At 43.5% G+C, this 22026-nt stretch overlaps 1 protein-coding gene across 1 annotated transcript in view; it reads left to right on the top strand.

Moving 5' to 3' along the window:
• Window positions 1–22026, top strand: part of LOC138651724 (myosin heavy chain, clone 203-like) — a 240910-nt gene that overhangs the window by 150150 nt on the left and 68734 nt on the right. The window contains exon 11 of the mRNA XM_069742150.1: window positions 15020–15084. Within this exon, the coding sequence (XP_069598251.1) occupies window positions 15020–15084 (65 nt within the window). The remainder of the gene's footprint in view (window positions 1–15019; window positions 15085–22026) is intronic.

Below are 22026 nucleotides of genomic sequence, written 5' to 3'. Positions count from 1 at the left end.
CTGGTAATCCTATTCAACAGGTTTTGATTATTATTTCTTTTTTGCGCGGCGACCCACAGGACTGGGCGTTTTCTCTTGCACCAGGAGATTCTGCATTGAGTAATGTTGATGCATTTTTCCAGGCGCTGGGATTGCTTTACGATGAGCCTAATTCAGTGGATCAAGCTGAGAAAAATCTGCTGGCTTTATGCCAGGGTCAGGATGATGTAGAAGTATATTGTCAGAAATTTAGAAAATGGTCAGTACTCACTCTGTGGAATGAATCTGCACTAGCGGCTTTGTTCAGAAAGGGTCTCTCTGAAGCTCTTAAGGATGTAATGGTGGGATTTCCTATGCCTGCTGGTTTGAATGAGTCTATGTCCTTGGCCATTCAGATCGGTCGTCGCTTGCGCGAGCGTAAATCTGTGCACCATCTGGCGGTATTGTCTGAGAGTAAACCTGAGCCTATGCAGTGCGACAGGACTATGACTAAAGTAGAACGGCACGAACACAGACGTCTGAACAGACTGTGTTTCTATTGTGGTGATTCTACTCATGCTATTTCTAATTGTCCTAAACGCACTAGGCGGTTCGATAGCTCTGCCGTTATTGGTACTGTACAGTCCAAATTCCTTTTGTCCATTACCTTAATGTGCTCTTTGTCATCATATTCTGTCATGGCGTTTGTGGATTCAGGCGCTGCCCTGAATCTGATGGATTTGGATTATGCTAAACGTTGTGGATTTTTCTTGGAGCCTTTGCGGTGTCCTATTCCGTTGAGAGGAATTGATGCTACACCTCTGGCCAAGAATAAGCCTCAGTACTGGGCCCAGCTGACCATGTGCATGGCTCCTGCACATCAGGAAGTTATTCGCTTTTTGGTACTGCATAATTTGCATGATGTGGTCGTGTTGGGGTTGCCATGGCTACAAACCCATAATCCAGTATTGGATTGGAACTCTATGTCGGTAACCAGCTGGGGTTGTCAGGGAGTACATGGTGATGTTCCATTTTTGTCTATTTCGTCATCCATTCCTTCTGACATCCCAGAGTTCTTGTCGGACTTTCAGGATGTATTTGAAGAGTCCAAGTCTGATGCCCTTCCTCCGCATAGGAATTGTGATTGTGCTATCAATTTGATTCCTGGTAGTAAATTCCCTAAGGGTCGTTTATTTAATTTGTCCGTACCTGAACACACCGCTATGCGCAGTTATGTGAAGGAGTCCCTGGAGAAGGGACATATTCGCCCATCGTCGTCACCATTGGGAGCAGGGTTCTTTTTTGTAGCCAAGAAGGATGGTTCGCTAAGACCGTGTATTGATTACCGCCTTCTTAATAAGATCACTGTTAAGTTTCAGTATCCCTTGCCATTGATTTCTGACTTGTTTGCTCGGATTAAGGGGGCTAGTTGGTTTACTAAGATTGATCTTCGTGGTGCGTATAATCTGGTGAGAATCAGGCAGGGAGATGAATGGAAAACGGCATTTAATACGCCCGAGGGTCATTTTGAGTATCTGGTGATGCCGTTCGGACTTGCCAATGCTCCATCTGTTTTTCAGTCTTTTATGCATGACATTTTCCGTGAGTATCTGGATAAATTCTTGATTGTTTACTTGGATGACATTTTGATCTTCTCAGATGATTGGGAGTCTCATGTGAAGCAAGTCAGAATGGTTTTCCAGGTACTGCGTGCTAATTCCTTGTTCGTGAAGGGATCAAAGTGTCTCTTCGGTGTGCAGAAAGTTTCATTTTTGGGGTTCATCTTTTCCCCTTCTACTATCGAGATGGATCCGGTTAAGGTTCAGGCCATCCAGGATTGGACTCAGCCGACATCTCTAAAAAGTTTGCAGAAATTCCTGGGCTTTGCTAATTTTTATCGTCGCTTCATCTGTAATTTTTCTAGCATTGCCAGACCATTGACCGATTTGACCAAGAAGGGTGCTGATTTGGTTAATTGGTCTTCTGCTGCCGTGGAAGCTTTTCAGGAGTTGAAGCGTCGTTTTTGCTGTGCCCCTGTGTTGTGTCAACCTGATGTTTCTCTTCCGTTCCAGGTCGAGGTTGATGCTTCTGAGATTGGTGCAGGGGCGGTTTTGTCACAGAGAGGTTCTGGTTGCTCAGTGTTCAAACCATGTGCTTTCTTTTCCAGGAAATTTTCTGCTGCTGAGCGTAATTATGATGTGGGCAACCGAGAGTTGCTGGCCATGAAGTGGGCATTCGAGGAGTGGCGTCATTGGCTTGAGGGTGCTAAGCATCGCGTGGTGGTTTTGACTGATCATAAGAACCTTACTTATCTTGAGTCTGCCAAGCGCTTGAATCCTAGACAGGCCCGTTGGTCGTTGTTTTTTGCTCGTTTTGATTTTGTGATTTCATACCTTCCGGGCTCTAAAAATGTGAAGGCGGATGCTCTGTCTAGGAGTTTTGTGCCCGACTCTCCGGGGTTATCTGAGCCGGCGAGTATCCTCAAGGAAGGAGTCATTGTGTCTGCCATCTCCCCTGATTTGCGGAGAGTGTTGCAGAAATTTCAGGCTAATAAACCTGATCGTTGTCCGGCCGAGAAACTGTTCGTCCCTGATAGGTGGACTAGTAAAGTTATCTCTGAACTTCATTGTTCGGTGCTGGCCGGTCATCCAGGAATCTTTGGTACCAGGGAGTTGGTTGCTAGATCCTTCTGGTGGCCATCTCTGTCACGGGATGTGCGTGCTTTTGTGCAGTCCTGTGGAATTTGTGCTAGGGCTAAGCCCTGCTGTTCACGTGCCAGTGGGTTGCTTTTGCCCTTGCCGGTCCCGAAGAGGCCTTGGACACATATTTCGATGGATTTCATTTCTGACCTTCCCGTTTCTCAAAAGATGTCTGTCATTTGGGTGGTCTGTGATCGCTTTTCTAAAATGGTCCATCTGGTGCCCTTGGTTAAATTGCCTTCCTCCTCTGATTTGGTGCCTTTGTTCTTCCAGCATGTGGTTCGTTTACATGGCATTCCTGAGAATATTGTTTCTGACAGAGGTTCCCAGTTTGTCTCGAGGTTCTGGCGAGCCTTTTGTGGTAGGATGGGCATTGACCTATCTTTTTCCTCGGCCTTCCATCCTCAGACTAATGGCCAGACCGAACGAACCAATCAGACCTTGGAAACATATCTGAGATGTTTTGTTTCCGCTGACCAGGATGATTGGGTGTCATTTTTGCCGTTGGCTGAGTTCGCCCTTAATAATCGGGCCAGCTCGGCTACCTTGGTCTCTCCATTTTTCTGCAATTCTGGGTTCCATCCTCGTTTCTCTTCAGGACAGGTTGAGTCTTCGGACTGTCCTGGTGTGGATAATGTGGTGGACAGGTTGCAGCAGATCTGGACTCAGGTAGTGGACAATTTGACCTTGTCCCAGGAGAAGGCTCAGCTTTTCGCTAATCGCAGACGCCGTGTGGGACCCCGACTTCGTGTTGGGGATCTGGTTTGGTTATCTTCTCGTCATATACCTATGAAGGTTTCCTCTCCTAAATTTAAACCTCGTTTTATTGGTCCGTATAGGATTTCTGAGATTCTCAATCCGGTGTCTTTTCGTCTGACCCTCCCAGACTCCTTTTCCATACATAATGTATTCCATAGGTCGTTGTTGAGGAGATACGTGGCACCTATGGTTCCATCTGTGGAGCCTCCTGCCCCTGTTTTGGTGGAGGGGGAATTGGAGTATATTGTGGAGAAGATTTTGGATTCTCGTGTCTCTAGACGGAAACTCCAGTATCTGGTCAAATGGAAGGGTTATGCTCAGGAAGATAATTCCTGGGTTTTTGCCTCTGATGTCCATGCCCCAGATCTTGTTCGTGCCTTTCATGTGGCTCATCCTGGTCGGCCTGGGGGTTCTGGTGAGGGTTCGGTGACCCCTCCTCAAGGGGGGGGTACTGTTGTGAATTCTGTGGCTGAGTTCACTTCTGTGGTCACAAGTGGTATTGCAGTCTCTGGGCTTCCTCCCTCAGGTGTTTTGGTGAGCTCGTTGGCTGCCTTGCTATTTAGCTCCACCTGAGTCTGTCTTCCTTGCTCCTTGTCAATGTTCCAGTGTTGGATCTGAGCTACTGCATCTTTCCTTGGGCCTGCTGCTCTGCTAGATAAGTGCTTCTAGTTTGTTTTCTGTTTTTTCTGTCCAGCTTGTTATTATCTTTTGCTGGAAGCTCTGAGAAGCAAAGGGGTGCACCGCCGTGCTGTTAGTTCGGCACGGTGGGTCTTTTTGCCCCTTTGCGTGGTTTTCGTTTTAGGGTTTTTTGTAGACTGCATAGTTCTCTTTGCTATCCTCGCTCTGTCTAGAATATCGGGCCTCACTTTGCTGAATCTATTTCATTCCTACGTTTGTCTTTTCATCTTGCTAACAGTCATTATATGTGGGGGGCTGCCTATTCCTTTGGGGTATTTCTCTGAGGTAAGTCAGGCTTGTATTTCTATCTTCAGGCTAGTCAGCTCCTCAGGCAGTGCCGAGTTGCATAGGTAGTGGATAGGCGCAATCCACTGCTGCTTCCAGTTGTGTGAGGATAGATCAGGTACTGCAGTCTACAGAGATTCCACGTCTCAGAGCTCGTCCTATTGTTTTGGGTTATTGCCAGATCTCTGTATGTGCGCTGATTACTGCACGCTGTGTTGCCTGATTGCCAGCCATAACAGGGCGTCTAGTTTCCAAAATGGGGTCACTTGTGGGGGAGCTCCAATTTTTAGGCACACGGGGGCTCTCCAAATGTGACATGGTGTCCGCTAAAGAGTGCAGCCAATTTTTCATTCAAAAAGTCAAATGGTGCTCCTTCCCTTCCAAGCCCTGCCGTGCGCCCAAACAGTAGTTTACCCCCACATATGAGGTATCAGCGTACTCAGGACAAATTGGACAACAACTTTCGTAGTTCAGTTTCTCCTTTTACCATTGGGAAAAGAAAAAAATTGTTGCTGAAAGATCATTTTTGTGACTAAAAAGTTAAATGTTCATTTTTTCCTTCCATGTTGCTTCTGCTGCTGTGAAGCACCTGAAGGGTTAATAAGCTTCTGGAATGTGGTTTTGTGCATCTTGGGGGGTGCAGTTTTTAGAATGGTGTCACTTTTTGGGTATTTTCAGCCATATAGACCCCTCAAACTGACTTCAAATGTGAGGTGGTCCCTAAAAAAAATGGTTTTGTAAATTTTGTTGTAAAAATGAGAAATCGCTGGTCAAATTTTAACCCTTATAACTTCCTAGCAAAAAAAAATTTTGTTTCCAAAATTGTGCTGATGTAAAGTAGACATGTGGGAAATGTTATTTATTAACTATTTTGTGTCACATAACTCTCTGGTTTAACAGAATAAAAATTCAAAATGTGAAAATTGCGAAATTTTCAAAATTTTCGCCAAATTTCCATTTTTATCACAAATAAACACAGAATTTATTGACCTAAATTTACCACTAACATGAAGCCCAATATGTCACGAAAAAACAATCTCAGAACCGCTAGGATCCATTGAAGCGTTCCTGAGTTATTACCTCATAAAGGGACACTGGTCAGAATTGCAAAAAACGGCAAGGTCTTTAAGGTCAAAATAGGCTGGGTCATGAAGGGGTTAATGTAATCCAGATCATAGTTTCATTACACATTTTATGTAATTTGATTGTTTGCCACTCATAATCTAATGTTTTTTTGCTGGTTACTTAAGGTGGTCAATCATAGAACTAAATATCTAATACCCGCTGAAGCATCTAAGGATTTCCAATAGTTTTAAGTACATTAGAGTTATAACTACAAATAGCCACAAGATGGCAAGAGTAACTTGAACACTGCAGATACTGTAAGTAATTCTGCAGAAAGCTTGGAGATTAAAAAATGTATTCTAGTAAAAAAAATCTGTCAGCTTATCACAATATACCTGTCTATAAAGCCTGCAGCAGGTACCGTTTTAATATATACAGTATACTTTGCCTTGCATACACTGTAATATGCCTTGTATACTAAGAAAATATGCAGAATATTTACTGTGACTGTAATTATCCTGATCACATTGTTCATGTTAAATGCTGCTCATGTAAATATCTGACCTATAGACATTTGCTACGCATAATATTTATGATCTATGATTGATTTTGTAGTTTGCCTATAAAAATCTTTGCTGTGAATGATATCCTTGCTGTGAATGCTTATCCAGCTACAACCAACAGCTTGACCTAAAAAGAAACATAGAGAACCCTGTATTTTTTTATTTTATACAGTATGATATATACTGAATTCAAGGCACCTTTACAGGGATCAGTTAAAATGTTTTTTTTCCTAAATTGCTTATTAACCCCTTCAAGACCCAGCCTATTTTGACCTTAAAGACCTTGCTGTTTTTTGCAATTCTGACCAGTGTCCCTTTATGAGGTAATAACTCAGGAACGCTTCAACGGATCCTAGCGGTTCTGAGATTGTTTTTTCGTGACATATTGGGCTTCATGTTAGTGGTAAATTTAGGTCAATAAATTCTGCATTTATTTGTGATAAACACGGAAATTTGGTGAAAATTTTGAAAATTTCGCAATTTTCACATTTTGAATTTTTATTCTGTTAAACCAGAGAGATATGTGACACAAAATAGTTAATAAATAACATTTCCCACATGTTTACTTTACATCAGCACAATTTTGGAAACAAAATTTTTTTTTGTTAGGAAGTTATAAGGGTTAAAATTCGACCAGCGATTTGTCATTTTTACAACGAAATTTACAAAACCATTTTTTTTAGGGACCACCTCACATTTGAAGTCAGTTTGAGGGGTCTATATGGCTGAAAATACCCAAAAGTGACACCATTCTAAAAACTGCACCCCTCAAGGTACTCAAAACCACATTCAAGAAGTTTATTAACCCTTCAGGTGCTTCACAGAAGCAGAAGCAACATGGAAGGAAAAAATGAACATTTAACTTTTTAGTCACAAAAATTATCTTTTAGCAACAATTTTTTTATTTTCCCAATGGTAAAAGGAGAAACTGAACCACGAAAGTTGTTGTCCAATTTGTCCTGAGTACGCTGATACCTCATATGTGGGGGTAAACCACTGTTTTGGCGCACGGCAGGGCTTGGAAGGGAAGGAGCGCCATTTGACTTTTTGAATCAAAAATTGGCTCCACTCTTTAGCGGACACCATGTCACGTTTGGAGAGCCCCCGTGTGCCTAAAAATTGGAGCTCCCCCACAAGTGACCCCATTTTGGAAACTAGACGCCCCAAGGAACTTATCTAGATGCATAGTGAGCACTTTGAACCCCCAGGTGCTTCACAAATTGATCCGTAAAAATGAAAAAGTACTTTTTTTTCGCAAAAAAATTCTTTTAGCCTCAATTTTTTCATTTTCACATGGGCAACAGGATAAAATGGATCCTAAAATGTGTTGGGCAATTTCTCCTGAGTACACCAATACCTCACATGTGGAGGTAAACCACTGTTTGGGCACATGGTAAGGCTCGGAAGGGAAGGAGCGCCATTTGACTTTTTGAATGAAAAATTATTTCCATCGTTAGCGGACACCATGTCGCGTTTGGATAGCTCCTGTGTGCCTAAACATTGGCGCTCCCCCACAAGTGACCCCATTTTGGAAACTAGACCCCCCAAGGAACTAATTTAGATGCCTAGTGAGCACTTTAAACCCTCAGGTGCTTCACAAATTGATCTGTAAAAATGAAAAAGTAATTTTTTTTCACAAAAAAATTCTTTTCGCCTCAATTTTTTCATTTTCACATGGGCAGTAGGATAAAATGGATCATAAAATTTGTTGGGCAATTTCTCCCGAGTACGCCGATACCTCATATGTGGGGGTAAACCACAGTTTGGGCACTCGGCAGGGCTCGGAAGAGAAGGCGCGCCATTTGACTTTTTGAATGGAAAATTTGCTCCAATTGTTAGCGGACACCATGTCGCGTTTGGAGAGCCCCTGTGTGCCTAAACATTGGAGCTCCCCCACAAGTGACCCCATTTTGGAAACTAGACCCCCCAAGGAACTTATCTAGATGCATATTGAGCACTTTAAACCCCCAGGTGCTTCACAGAAGTTTATAACGCAGAGCCATGAAAATAAAAAATAATTTTTCTTTCCTCAAAAATGATTTTTTAGCCTGGAATTTCCTATTTTGCCAAGGATAATAGGAGAAATTGGACCCCAAATATTGTTGTCCAGTTTGTCCTGAGTACGCTGATACCCCATATGTGGGGGTAAACCACTGTTTGGGCGCACGGCAGGGCTCGGAAGGGATGGCACGCCATTTGGCTTTTTAAATGGAAAATTAGCTCCAATCATTAGCGGACACCATGTCACGTTTGGAGAGCCCCTGTGTGCCTAAACATTGGAGATCCCCCAGAAATGACACCATTTTAGAAACTAGACCCCCAAAGGAACTAATCTAGATGTGTGGTGAGGACTTTGAACCCCCAAGTGCTTCACAGAAGTTTATAACGCAGAGCCATGAAAATAAATTATTTTCTCAAAAATGATCTTTTAGCCTGCAATTTTTTATTTTCCCAAGGGTAACAGGAGAAATTTGACCCCAAAAGTTGTTGTCCAGTTTCTCCTGAGTACGCTGATACCCCATATGTGGGGGTAAATCACTGTTTGGGCACATGCCGGGGCTCGGAAGTGAAGTAGTGACGTTTTGAAATGCAGACTTTGATGGAATGCTCTGTGGGCGTCACGTTGCATTTGCAGAGCCCCTGATGTGGCTTAACAGTAGAAACCCCCCACAAGTGACCCCATTTTGGAAACTAGACCCCCAAAGGAACTTATCTAGATGTGTGGTGAGCACTTTGAACCCCCAAGTGCTTCATAGAAGTTTATAATGCAGAGCCGTGAAAATAATAAATACGTTTTCTTTCCTCAAAAATAATTATTTAGCCCAGAATTTTTTAATTTTCCCAAGGGTAACAGGAGAAATTTGACCCCAATATTTGTTTTCCAGTTTCTCCTGAGTACGGTGATACCCCATATGTGGGGGTAAACTACTGTTTGGGCACATGCCGGGGCTTGGAATTGAAGTAGTGACGTTTTGAAATGCAGACTTTGATGGAATGCTCTGCGGGCGTCACGTTGCGTTTGCAGAGCCCCTGATGTGCCTAAACAGTAGAAACCCCCCACAAGTGACCCCATTTTGGAAACTAGACCCTGAAAGGAACTTATCTAGATGTGTGGTGAGCACTTTGAACCCCCAAGTGCTTCATAGAAGTTTATAATGCAGAGCCGTGAAAATAATAAATACGTTTTCTTTCCTCAAAAATAATTATTTAGCCCAGAATTTTTTATTTTCCCAAGGGTTACAGGAGAAATTGGACCCCAAAAGTTGTTGTCCAGTTTCTCCTGAGTACGCTGATACCCCATATGTGGGGGTAAACCACTGTTTGGGCACACGTCGGGGCTCAGAAGGGAAGTAGTGACTTTTGAAATGCAGACTTTGATGGAATGGTCTGCGGGTGTCACGTTGCGTTTGCAGAGCCCCTGGTGTGCCTAAACAGTAGAAACCCCCCACAAGTGACCCCATTTTAGAAACTAGACCCCCCAAGGAACTTATCTAGATATGTGGTGAGCACTTTGAACCCCCAAGTGCTTCACAGACGTTTACAACGCAGAGCCGTGAAAATAAAAAATCATTTTTCTTTCCTCAAAAATTATGTTTTAGCAAGCATTTTTTTAGATTCACAAGGGTAACAGGAGAAATTGGACCCCAGTAATTGTTGCGCAGTTTGTCCTGAGTATGCTGGTACCCCATATGTGGGGGTAAACCACTGTTTGGGCACACGTCAGGGCTCGGAAGTGAGGGAGCACCATTTGACTTTTTGAATACGAGATTGGCTGGAATCAATGGTGGCGCCATGTTGCGTTTGGAGACCCCTGATGTGCCTAAACAGTGGAAACCCCTCAATTCTAACTCCAACACTAACCCCAACACACCCCTAACCCTAATCCCAACTGTAGCCATAATCCTAATCACAACCCTAACCCCAACACACCCCTAACCACAACACTAACCCCAACACACCCCTAACCCTAACCACAACCCTAATTCCAACCCTAACCCTAAGGCTATGTGCCCACGTTGCGGATTCGTGTGAGATATTTCCGCACCATTTTTGAAAAATCTGCGGGTAAAAGGCACTGTGTTTTACCTGCGGATTTTCCGCGGATTTCCAGTGTTTTTTGTGCGGATTTCACCTGCGGATTCCTATTGAGGAACAGGTGTAAAACGCTGCGGAATCCGCACAAAGAATTGACATGCTGCGGAAAATACAACGCAGCGTTTCCGCGCGGTATTTTCCGCACCATGGGCACAGCGGATTTGGTTTTTCATAGGTTTACATGGTACTGTAAACCTGATGGAACACTGCTGCGAATCCGCAGCCAAATCCGCACCGTGTGCACATGGCCTAATTCTAAAGGTATGTGCACACGCTGCGGAAAACGCTGCGGATCCGCAGCAGTTTCCCATGAGTGTACAGTTCAATGTAAACCTATGGGAAACAAAAATCGCTGTGCACATGCTGCGGAAAAACTGCACGGAAACGCAGCGGTTTACATTCCGCAGCATGTCACTTCTTTGTGCGGATTCCGCAGCGGTTTTACAACTGCTCCAATAGAAAATTGCAATTGTAAAACCGCAGTGAAATGCGCAGAAAAAAACGCGGTAAATCCGCCATAAATCCGCAGCGGTTTAGCACTGCGGATTTATCAAATCCGCAGCGGAAAAATCCGCAGAGGACCAGAATACGTGTGCACATTCCTAACCCTAACCCTAGCCCTAACCCTAGCCCTAACCCTACCCCTAACCCTAACCCTAACCCTACCCCTAGCCCTACCCCTAACCCTACCCCTAACCCTAACCCTACCCCTAACCCTACCCCTACCCCTAGCCCTAACCTTAACCCTAACCCTACCCCTAACCCTAACCCTACCCCTAACCCTAACCCTATTCTAACATTAGTGGAAAAAAAAAAAATTCTTTATTTTTTTATTGTCCCTACCTATGGGGGTGACAAAGGGGGGGGGTCATTTATTATTTTTTTTATTTTGATCACTGAGATAGATTATATCTCAGTGATCAAAATGCACTTTGGAACGAATCTGCCAGCCGGCAGATTCGGCGGGCGCACTGCGCATGCGCCCGCCATTTTGGAAGATGGCGGCGCCCGGGAGAAGACGGACGGGACCACGGCTGGATCGGTAAGTATGATAGGGTGGGGGGGACCACGGGGGGGGGGGATCGGAGCACGGGGGGGGAATCGGAGCGCGGGAGGGGTGGAACGGAGCGCGGGGGGCGTGGAACGGAGCACGGAGGGGCTGGAATGGAGCACGGGGGGGTGGATCGGAGTGCAGGGGGGGTGATTGGAGCACGGGGGGGTGATTGGAGCACGGGGGGAGCGGACACGAGCACGGGGGGGAGCGGAGCACAGGGCGGAGGGGAGCCGGAGCAGTGTACCGGCCAGATCGGGGGGGTGGGGGGGCGATCGGAGGGGTGGGGTGGGGGCACACTAGTATTTCCAGCCATGGCCGATGATATTTCAGCATCGGCCATGGCTGGATTGTAATATTTCACCCGTTATAATGGGTGAAATATTACAAATCGCTCTGATTGGCAGTTTCACTTTCAACAGCCAATCAGAGCGATCGTAGCCACGAGGGGGTGAAGCCACCCCCCCTGGGCTAAACTACCACTCCCCCTGTCCCTGCAGATCGGGTGAAATGGGAGTTAACCCTTTCACCCGATCTGCAGGGACGCGATCTTTCCATGACGCCGCATAGGCGTCATGGGTCGGAATGGCACCGACTTTCATGACGCCTACGTGGCGTCATGGGTCGGGAAGGGGTTAAAAAGGTTTTCTGGTTTAAAAAGTAATTCAACCTTGCACTCGCCAGCTACAGTTTTTAAAAAAAAAATAAAACGCAAAAAACTATCCTTCACGCAGTCTTTCCAGGTCCAGCGCTCAGTCTTCACCACTGCTTCTGTAGTCTTGTTATTATCTGCAGCGCTATGTCACATAGACAGCACTGCAACCGATTATTATTATTATTTATTGTTATAGCGCCATTTATTCCATGGCGCTTTACATGTAAGGAGGGGTATACATAATAAAAGCAAGTACAATAATCTTAAACAATACAAGTCATAACTGGTACAGGAGGAGTGAGGACCCTGCCCGCGAAGGCTCACAATCTACAAGGGATGGGTAAGAATACAGTAGGTGAGGATAGAGCTGGTCATGCAGCGGATAACCAATAACCAATAACCAATTACTGAGAGCCACTGATCTCAGTAATTGGCTGTAGCACTGTCTACATGATGTCAGCAGTGCAAATGCTAACAGACACCTATAGCAATGGTGGAGACAGCACGTGGTGCAGGAAGTGTGAGTAAGGCCGGGGTCACACTTGCGAGTGCAATGCGAGAAACTCGCACTAGTCTCTCGCATCAATACCCAGCACTTCTGCCGACACTCGGGATCTGAGCATTTGGCTGCATAGAAATACATGCAGCCGCACACTCCGGTCCTGAGTGCCGGCGGCAGTGCCGGGTATTGATGCGAGAGACTAGAGCGAGTTTCTCGCATTGCACTCGCAAGTGTGACCCCGGCCTAAAGCACAGTCTAGAGCCAGGGATTTTCTGAAACCATAAAACCTCTTTAACACTGGGATATGACTTTTCTAAATCGTTATTTTGAAAAGCTGGTTTCGGCATAATGCTTAAGGGGTGCACAGGCGAATAAAAATGATAGCTTTAAAGGAGATATCCCATGAACATAGTTAATTTTAATCAATATATCTTGTAATAATAATTTCCACAATTGGATGTGTTAAAAAAATGTTCCTGTGCTGAGATAATCATATAAATCTGTCCCTGCTGTGTACTGTGTAATGACTGTGTCTGACCGTACAGGGACATGGTCTGATCATACTACATCTCCTGGGCAGGGGAGGAAGCAAAAGAGCATACAGATATTACAGGAGGGAGCAAAAGAGTATACAGATGTTACAACAGGGGATCACAAATAATTCTTCATTTGAGGTAAAACATTTTTTAAAAACAGGCAGTAAAATATCTTTAGCTTACAAAAAGAATCAGCTGCGATCCCCTGCTGTAATGTCTGTATTCTCTTTTCCTTCTTCCTCTGCCCAAAAGCTGTGGTATGATCAGACCATGTCCCTGTATGAACAGACACAGCCATTACACAGTGCATAGCAGGGGCAGATTTATAAGACAATCTCCACACAGGAAAATTCATCAAAGTGGTTAAAAATAATAAGAGCCCAAACTCACCAGCACAGATTCCAGGAGTCTCATTCCAGTGATCACTTGGTCATCGCTGGACCCTGGTCCAGTTTCCGACATATTGGAAATGGGGGGAAATGCCCAGTTAGCAAATCACTGGCTGTAGTGGCGATCTACCCCAGTTCCAACAATTAGACAGCTACCTGTTTTGCCTTTGTCACTCTAACTTCTATCTATAGTATTACTAACATGCAATGTTGTGTAAAACATACAGTACTCAGAAAATTTGGTTGTGTGTAATTTTACAGATAGGAATGATACAATTGAAGCACCTGGCTCGTTTTTAAGTATCAGTTCAGTACCCACTAATGTAAGTGCCCTGATCCGCCATCTTGTTACCTCAACTACTCACTGACCGGAAATCAGAGCTAGCGGTCACAAGCTCTCAGATTAAGTCTATGAGAGCGTTGTTCTGGAGACTTAAATTGAGTAGTGACTTCCCAGCAGACACTCGAGCGATCTGGCAGGACACAAGCTGCAGAAGATGACTGGACCAAGAACAGAAGACAGCAGCTGGGGAGTATATTACTAGGGGAAGGGAATTTACATAAGGCTACGTTCACATTAGCGTTTTGCGTGTTTGCGTCGGGCGACGCAGCGGCGACGCATGCGTCATGCGCCCCTATATTTAACATGGGGGACGCATGGACATGCGTTGTGCGATGCATGCGTTTTTTTTGCCGCAAGCGTCGGGTGCAGAAAACGCAACAAGTTGCATTTTTCTTGCGTCCAAATTTTGGCAAAAAAGGACGCATGCGACGCAAAACGCAGCGTTTTTGCGTGCGTTTTGGTGCGTTTTTATTTGCGTTGCGTCGCCGACGCAGCGGCGCACAACGCAAATGTGAACGTAGCCTTAGCAACACCATTCCACAGGTAAAATAAAATAAAAAACTCTGGAGTGGTGCATTAACAAAATCATTTGATGATTAGTTAAAAAAAAATGTTTAGATAGTCTTCTTGAACGTCATCTCTTACATCTCTCTTTCTTGTATTTTGTCATGAATACATTACAGCTCTAATCTGTCTACGAATCTACAGGACACAGCTCTTCTGTAGCAATTCCTGTTTGCCCATAGGCTAGGGTCATATGACCATGTTCTCTCCATCTGAGAAAAACAGTCACATTATGCTAATCAGAGTCTGATCAGAGTGGGGTTTGATTTTCAGGGAGATGGGCATAAAAAAGAAAGTTTCTCTACCTTCTCCATTATGTCAGTCCGTGAAAATAGGACAATATCCGGATCTCATCAGAGTGTGGTATGATTTTTTTCACTGACACATAGACATGAATGGGTGAATGCCATTCTCGGAGGCAAATTGTGTATGTTGTATATTTTTCTTCGGAGCACCCAGTCTCAGGAAAAAAATGGGACATATGCACAGCCAAAATAGAATAACATGACTGCAATCATTTATATGTAAACTGAGTTGATTTTCCGCATATTTCTGTAATTAACTGAGGAAGCAGAACTCATGGGATTTTCACTTCCCACCCCCTCCAGGTCTCATCTTCTTTTTAAACTATTTTTAATGAATAAGTCTCTGTGTATGTTGATATTTTTTGTGTCATTTTTGGATAAGATTGAAATTAAAGTAAACAATGGGTGTTCACACTTTTTCTCCTCACTGACGTTCCCTTCTTCCTTCCTGCTAAGTTTGCATGTAAGGTTGTGGAGCACCCCATTTTTAATTATCCTTGCTGTGCCCACTTTCCGTTTCTTTACCTCCTTCTGTGTATTCTGTGCTAAATATTTTTATTTTGAACATTTAGGAAGAAAGTGAATTAAAGGTGATGGTTGAGTATTCGTCAGGTAATGATATTCACAGACACGCAGGGTAGGTGACATAACATTTGTTTATTTCATTAGTTACTAAGCATGGAAATAACTACTAATGGTAATTATAATGTATCAATCAGGTACAATCACACATTTTTTTAAATTATTATAGAATGCATTAATCAATTAATAGTGACTACTTGACAATGGCAGCCCTATCACAGTTGCAACTGTACTACTTTCATAGGGCCTGTAATGAAAAGATGCTTGATTGCCCTGGTTGCTGTAATATTATAGTTGCTACCTGAAGCTCGCAGTTGATGTAGCTCACCACACACAGATATATACAAGGCTGCTTAAAGAGGAACTCTCACCAGTTATATCATGTTAACCAGTTCACCCCCTAGCCTGCTTTCACCTTCCTCATCTGGTAACATTTTAAAACTTTGACCAGTGTTATTTTATGTGGTAAAGTCCGATATGTTTGGGGTTTATTTGTGAAAGTATTGAAACTTCGGTGAAAATTTTTAAAATGTTGCAATTTTCAAACTTTTTTTTACAAGGGTAACAAGAAAAAATGGAACATACAATTTGTTCTTCAATTTCCCCTGGGTATGCTCATACACCAATTGTGGTGGAAAACTACTGTTTGGGCGCATGGCAGGACTTGGAAGGGAAGGCGCACCATATGACTTTTGGAGCGCAAAATTGGCTGGAATAGATAGTGGATTTCATGTTGTATTTGTAAAGCCCTTGATGTGCCTAAACAGTGGAAATCCCCCACAAGTGATACCATTTTGGAAACTACAATGCTCAAGTAACTTATCTAGAGTTGTGGTGGCACCTTGAACACACAGGTGCATAACAGAATATTACACTGTTGAGCTGTGAAAATGAAAAAATAAATTTTTACTGCAAAAGCTAGCATGATAAAATGCACTGCACAATTTGTTGGGCAATTTCTTCTGAGTACACGGATACCCCTTATGAGGTGATAAACTACTGTTTTGGCATACTGCAGTGCTCGGAAGTGAAGGAGCGCCAACTAAATTCTAGAGCTCAATTGTGGCTGGAATACCTTGTGAATGCCATGTCATATTTGAAGAGCTCTTGACACCACGAGTGTGAAACAAAATTTTATACTATTGGCCAGTGAAGAAAAAATAATTACATTTCTACCACAAACATTTTTCTTAGCCGTAAATTTTACATTTTCACACAGGGAAATTGGTACAAATGGAAAAATAATTTGTCACACATTTTCTTCTGAATGTGGCCAGATTCCGTATGTGGCTATATAGTACTGCTTAGCCACATGCCGGGATTAGGGAGGGATAGAGTGCTAATTGACTCTTGGAGAACAAATTATAATAGAATAGTTTGCCGACTCCATATAGAGAGCCCTTAAGTGCCAGAAGAGCAGAATCCCTCCTCAAGCTACCCCATTTTGGAAATTACACCAAGCAGCAGAGAATGTTGCCGAGTGAAAATTGCAAATCTGCCATTCTAGTGCCAAGTACATTGTACAGCCTAGTACATTGTAGTACCTGTACGTTATGCCCAGATCATGTTTCTGGAGACATGAACCTGTAAATTAAGCGGGCTCATATTCCTACAAATTGTAAACCAAGAGAAGCTAATTAGGCACCAATCCCAGCATATGGCAGTAATAGTAATGTCAATAGCCCTCTCTTAGGCCAGGGTCACACTAGATAGAAATACGGACGAGGGAGAGGCGCAAAAACAACGCATTGCACCCGGACCAATGTTTCTCTATGGGGCAGCTTCTATCAGCCGTATTTTACAGGCTGAGAAAATCGCAGCATGCTGCGATTGTCAGCGTATTGCGCAAAAAATATGCCAATGAAAGTCTATGGGGGCGAGAAAAATACAGATTACACATGGACCATGCGTGTGACTTGCGAGAAATACGCAAGAATTGCAGTAAATGTGCCAAGCCTTATCAGGAAGCTTAGACATGCTAATTAGCTTAAAAAGCGAGCCACACATCCTGGAAGATGTTGGGTGTCATCTTATACGCCAAAAAATATGGTACATATTTTAAATAATATTTTAGTTGAGTTTGTACATATAGTAGTACTAAAGTTACCTCAGCTGCTAAGCAAAAATAAATAACACATTTATTAGAAACACATCATCAACATAGAGTATGTGAGGATGAGGAATACATACCTTAAAGTAAGGAGAAGACGCTCCTGTGCAGATATACATTTCCGCATCCTGTTGTTCTGAAATGTTATTCCAGGTCGCACTGTCTCCACCAAAATATCAAAGGTCACAATACTCATGCGACAATACTGGAAAAATTTGTTGGGATGTGTCCGCAGAGATGCATATAGCCGGTGGAAATGGCCTTTACTGAGGCATTGCCTCAAAAGCGGATGCACCCACATTCGTTTCCTCCTCCTCGAATCCACTATCACTGGGTATGGCTGGCCATAGCGGCGTGACAAAACCCAGTTATATAAGACACGCTCAGTTGGGGTAAAATGAAGTAGCTCTGACGTGTTGCCAACAAAGCACCAACACACCAACAGAAGCACAGCAACAAAATGGCCACCTGTTGTAGAGGCAATAAATATGGCTGCTAATGATTTAAATTAACTTCAGGCCTCAAAACCGTTAAATGCCCATTTTGGAAGGTTGCGAGAAAAAAACGCAGTACGGATGCCATACGTATTACATACGGAGGATGACATGCGCAAAATATGCTGCAACACCCTGTCTACGGATGACATACGGAACAATGTTCAGGGAACATTTCTGCATATCTTGGCCGTAAAAAACGGACCGTATTTTTATACGTTAGGTCTGACCCCGGCCTTACAGAGCTGTGTGCCGTATGTCACATCTATTGGTGGTGCTCATATTAGAATTCCATATTATGCATCCAAGTAAAGATGAAAATATGCACTCACAAGGTATGTGATTCAAAAAAACCTTTATCCCCAGTCCATTGGAACAAAAAAAACATGCAAAGTGGAGGGCAGGGAATGTTTGAGAGAGAGGGAGGCTACGACGGCCGTTTCACACTACAACAACTGGGAATAAAGGTTTTATTGAATCACATACCTGGTGAGTACCACTTTTCATTTTTACTTGGATGCATCACATCATTACAGAAGTGACAACCGTGGATGCTAAATGTGATTTGGGCACACTGCTTGATATATAGTCTTGATATTCCCACGTTTAAACTGTCCTATACATTTTTTTTCAACTATGACATCAAGGGGTGTTCCAAAGACAAATTAAATTTGCTACTAACTCCCTATCTATTTAGTTCCATAACCTAAGCTATTCTCTAATATACTTGCTTTAAATATTCCCTACCGTTCCTTATCTACACTGTCTACCAACTCTTGTATTTTTTTTCCTACTTCCTCTCTGATGGCGCTTTGTTGGAGTATCACCAGTGCAAGCTGGGGTGGTACTTAAACGAAGCATCATCAGAGCAGGGGCAGAAGCGGAGGTCCGTGTCATAGCCCCCTGCCCACTCCCTGAAACAAAGCGTCATCAGTGATGCTCGTTTCCGGGTCTGTGCTGTCCTTGCACTGTCTCCCCTATGCAAAATGCTGTCTCTACATGGTCTCCCCTGTGCGCAGCACTGTCCCTGTACTGTCTCCTCTGTGCATAGCACTGTCCTTGCACTGTGTTCCCTGTGCACAGTGCTTTCCTTGCATTGTCTCCCCTGTGCACAGTGCTTTCCTTGCATTGTCTCCCCTGTGCACAGTGCTTTCCTTGTACTGTGTCCCCTGTGCACAGTGCTGTCCTTGCATTGTGTCCCCTGTGCACAGTGCTGTCCCTGTGCTGTCTCCCCTGTGCACGACGCTATCCCTGCACTGTGTCCCGTGCACAGCATCCGCTCTGTTGTGTTAAGGACAGTAATAAGCCGGCAGCAGAGCGGTGTCACTACACTTGGCTGAGACCAGTGACGTCACCTCCAGGTATGGCGCTGGTCTTCTGCAACGCTGGGTAAGACAACAGAACAGATGCTGTTCACAGGGAGCATGCCACAGGGACATAGGGACAGCTCTGTGCACAGGGGATACAGAGCAGGGAATAGCCCAGCCCCTGAAATGAGCGACACTGATGACACTTTGTTTCAGGAAGGGGGCAGGGACTACTGCAGTGACTGCAGCCTCTGCCCTCTGATTTGAAGCAAAATTACTTCAGACCACCTCTTTAACCCCTTAAGCCCCGAGGGTGGTTTGCACGTTAATGACCGGGCCAATTTTTACAATTCTGACCACTGTCCCTTTATGAGGTTATAACTCTGGAACGCTTCAACGGATCTTGGCGATTCTGACATTGTTTTCTCGTGACATATTGTACTTCATTTTAGTAGTAACATTTATTCGATATAACTTGCGTTTATTTGTGAAAAAAACGGAAATTTGGCGAAAATTTAGAAAGTTTCGCAATTTTCCAACTTTAAATTTTTATGCCCTTAAATCACAGAGATATCTCACGTAAAATACTTAATAAGTAACATTTCCCACATGTCTACTTTACATCAGCACAATTTTGGAACCAAAATTTTTTTTTGTTAGGGAGTTATAAGGGTTAAAAGTTGACCAGCAATTTCTCATTTTTACAACACCATTTTTTTTTAGGGACCACATCTCATTTGATGTCATTTTGAGGGGTCTATATGATAGAAAATACCCAAGTGTGAGACCATTCTAAAAACTGCACCCCTCAAGGTGCTCAAAACCACATTCAAGAAGTTTATTAACCCTTCAGGGGTTTCACAGGAATTTTTGGAATGTTTAAATAAGAATGAATATTTAACTTTTTTCACACAAAATTTATTTCAGCTCCAATTTGTTTTATTTTACCAAGGGTAACAGGATAAAATGGATGCCAAACATTGTTGTACAATCTGTACTGAGTACGCTGATAGCCCATATGTGGGAGTAAACCACTGTTTGGGCGCATGGCAGAGCTCGGAAGGGAAGGAGCGCCATTTGACTTTTAAATGCAAAATTGACAGGAATTGAGATGGGACACCATGTTGCGTTTGGAGAGCCACTGATGTGCCTAAACATTGAAACCCCCCCACAAGTGACACCATTTTGGAAAGTAGACACCCTAAGGAACTTATCTAGATGTGTGGTGACCACTTTGACCCACCAATTGCTTCACAGAAGTTTATAATGCAGAGCCGTAAAAATAAAAAATCATATTTTTTCACAAAAATGATCTTTTCGCCCCCAATTTTTTATTTTCCCAAGAGTAAGAGAAGAAATTGGACCTCAAAAATTGTTGGCCAATTTGTCCTGAGTACGCTGATACCCCATATATGGGTGTAAACCATTGTTTGGGCGTATGGCAGAGCTCGGAAGGGAAGGAGCGCCATTTGACTTTTCAATGCAAAATTGACTGGAATTGAGATGGGACGCCATGTTGCGTTTGGAGAGCCCCTGATGTGCCTAAACATTGGAACCCCTCACAAGTGACACCATTTTGAAAAGTAGACCCCTTAAGGAACTTATCTAGATGTGTGGTGAGCACTTTGACCCAACAAGTGCTTCACAGAAGTTTATAATGCAGAGCCGTAAAAATAAAAAATCTTATTTTTTCACAAAAATGATCTTTTCGCCCCCAATTTTTTATTTTCCCAAGGGTAAGAGAAGAAATTAGACCACAAAAGTTGTTGTGCAATTTGTCCTGAGTGCGACGATACCCCATATGTGGGGGTAAACCACTTTTTGGGTGCATAGCAGAGCTCGGAAGGGAAGGAGCGCCATTTGACTTTTCAATGCAAAATTGACTGGAATTAAGTTGGGACGCCATGTTGGTTTGGAGAGCCCCTGATGTGCCTAAACATTAAAACCCCCCACAAGTGACACCATTTTGGAAACTAGACCCCATAAGGAACTTATCTAGATGTGTTTTGAGAGCTTTGAACCCCCAAATGTTTCACTACAGTTTATAACGCAGAGCCGTTAAAATAATTTTTTTTTTTTTTTCGCAAAAATTATTTTTTAGCCCCCAGTTTTGTATTTTCACAAGGGTAACATAATAAATTGGACCCCAAAAGTTGTTGTCCAATTTGTCCTGAGTACGCTGATACCCCATATGTTAGGGGGAACCACTGTTTGGGCGCATGGCAGAGCTCGGAAGGGAAGGAGCGCCATTTGGAATGCAGACTTAGATGGATTGGTCTGCAGGAGTCACGTTGCATTTGCAGAGCCCCTGATGTACCCAAACAGTACAAACCCCCCACAAGTGACCCCATATTAGAAACTAGACCTCCCAAGGAACTTATCTAGATGTGTTGTGAGAACTTTGAACCCCTAAGTGTTTCACTACAGTTTATAACGCAGAGCCGTGAAAATAAAAATTCTTTTTTTTTTTCACAAAAATGATTTTTTAGCCCCCAGCTTTGTATTTTTACAAGGGTAACAGAATAAATTGGACCCCAAAAGTTGTTGTTCAATTTGTCCTGAGTACGCTGATACCCCGTATGTGGGGGGGAACCACTGTTTGGGCGCATGGCAGAGCTCGGAAGGGAAGGAGCGCCATTTGGAATGCAGACTTAGATGGATTGGTCTGCAGGCGTCACGTTGCATTTGCAGAGCCCCTGATGTACCCAAACAGTAGAAACCACCCACAAGTGACCCCATATTGAAACTAGACCTCCCATGGAACTTATCTAGATGTGTTGTGAAAACTTTGAACCCCCAAGTGTTTCACTACAGTTTACAACGCAGAGCCGTGAAAATAAAAAATCCTTTTTTTTCCCACAAAAATGATTTTTAGCCCCCCAAATTTTTATTTTCCCAAGGATAACAAGAGAACTTGGACCCAAAAAGTTGTTGTCCAATTTGTCTCGAGTACGATGATACCCCATATGTTGGGGTAAACCCCTGTTTGGGCGCACGGGAGAGCTCGGAAGTGAAGGAGCACTGTTTTACTTTTTCAATGCAGAATTGGCTGGAATTGAGATCGGACGCCATGTCGCGTTTGGAGA

The sequence above is a fragment of the Ranitomeya imitator genome, chromosome 1, assembly GCF_032444005.1.
Source record: "Ranitomeya imitator isolate aRanImi1 chromosome 1, aRanImi1.pri, whole genome shotgun sequence".
NCBI lineage: Eukaryota > Metazoa > Chordata > Amphibia > Anura > Dendrobatidae > Ranitomeya > Ranitomeya imitator.
Note: the sequence above shows the minus strand (reverse complement) of the source record. Positions and strands in the feature narration are given on the sequence as shown.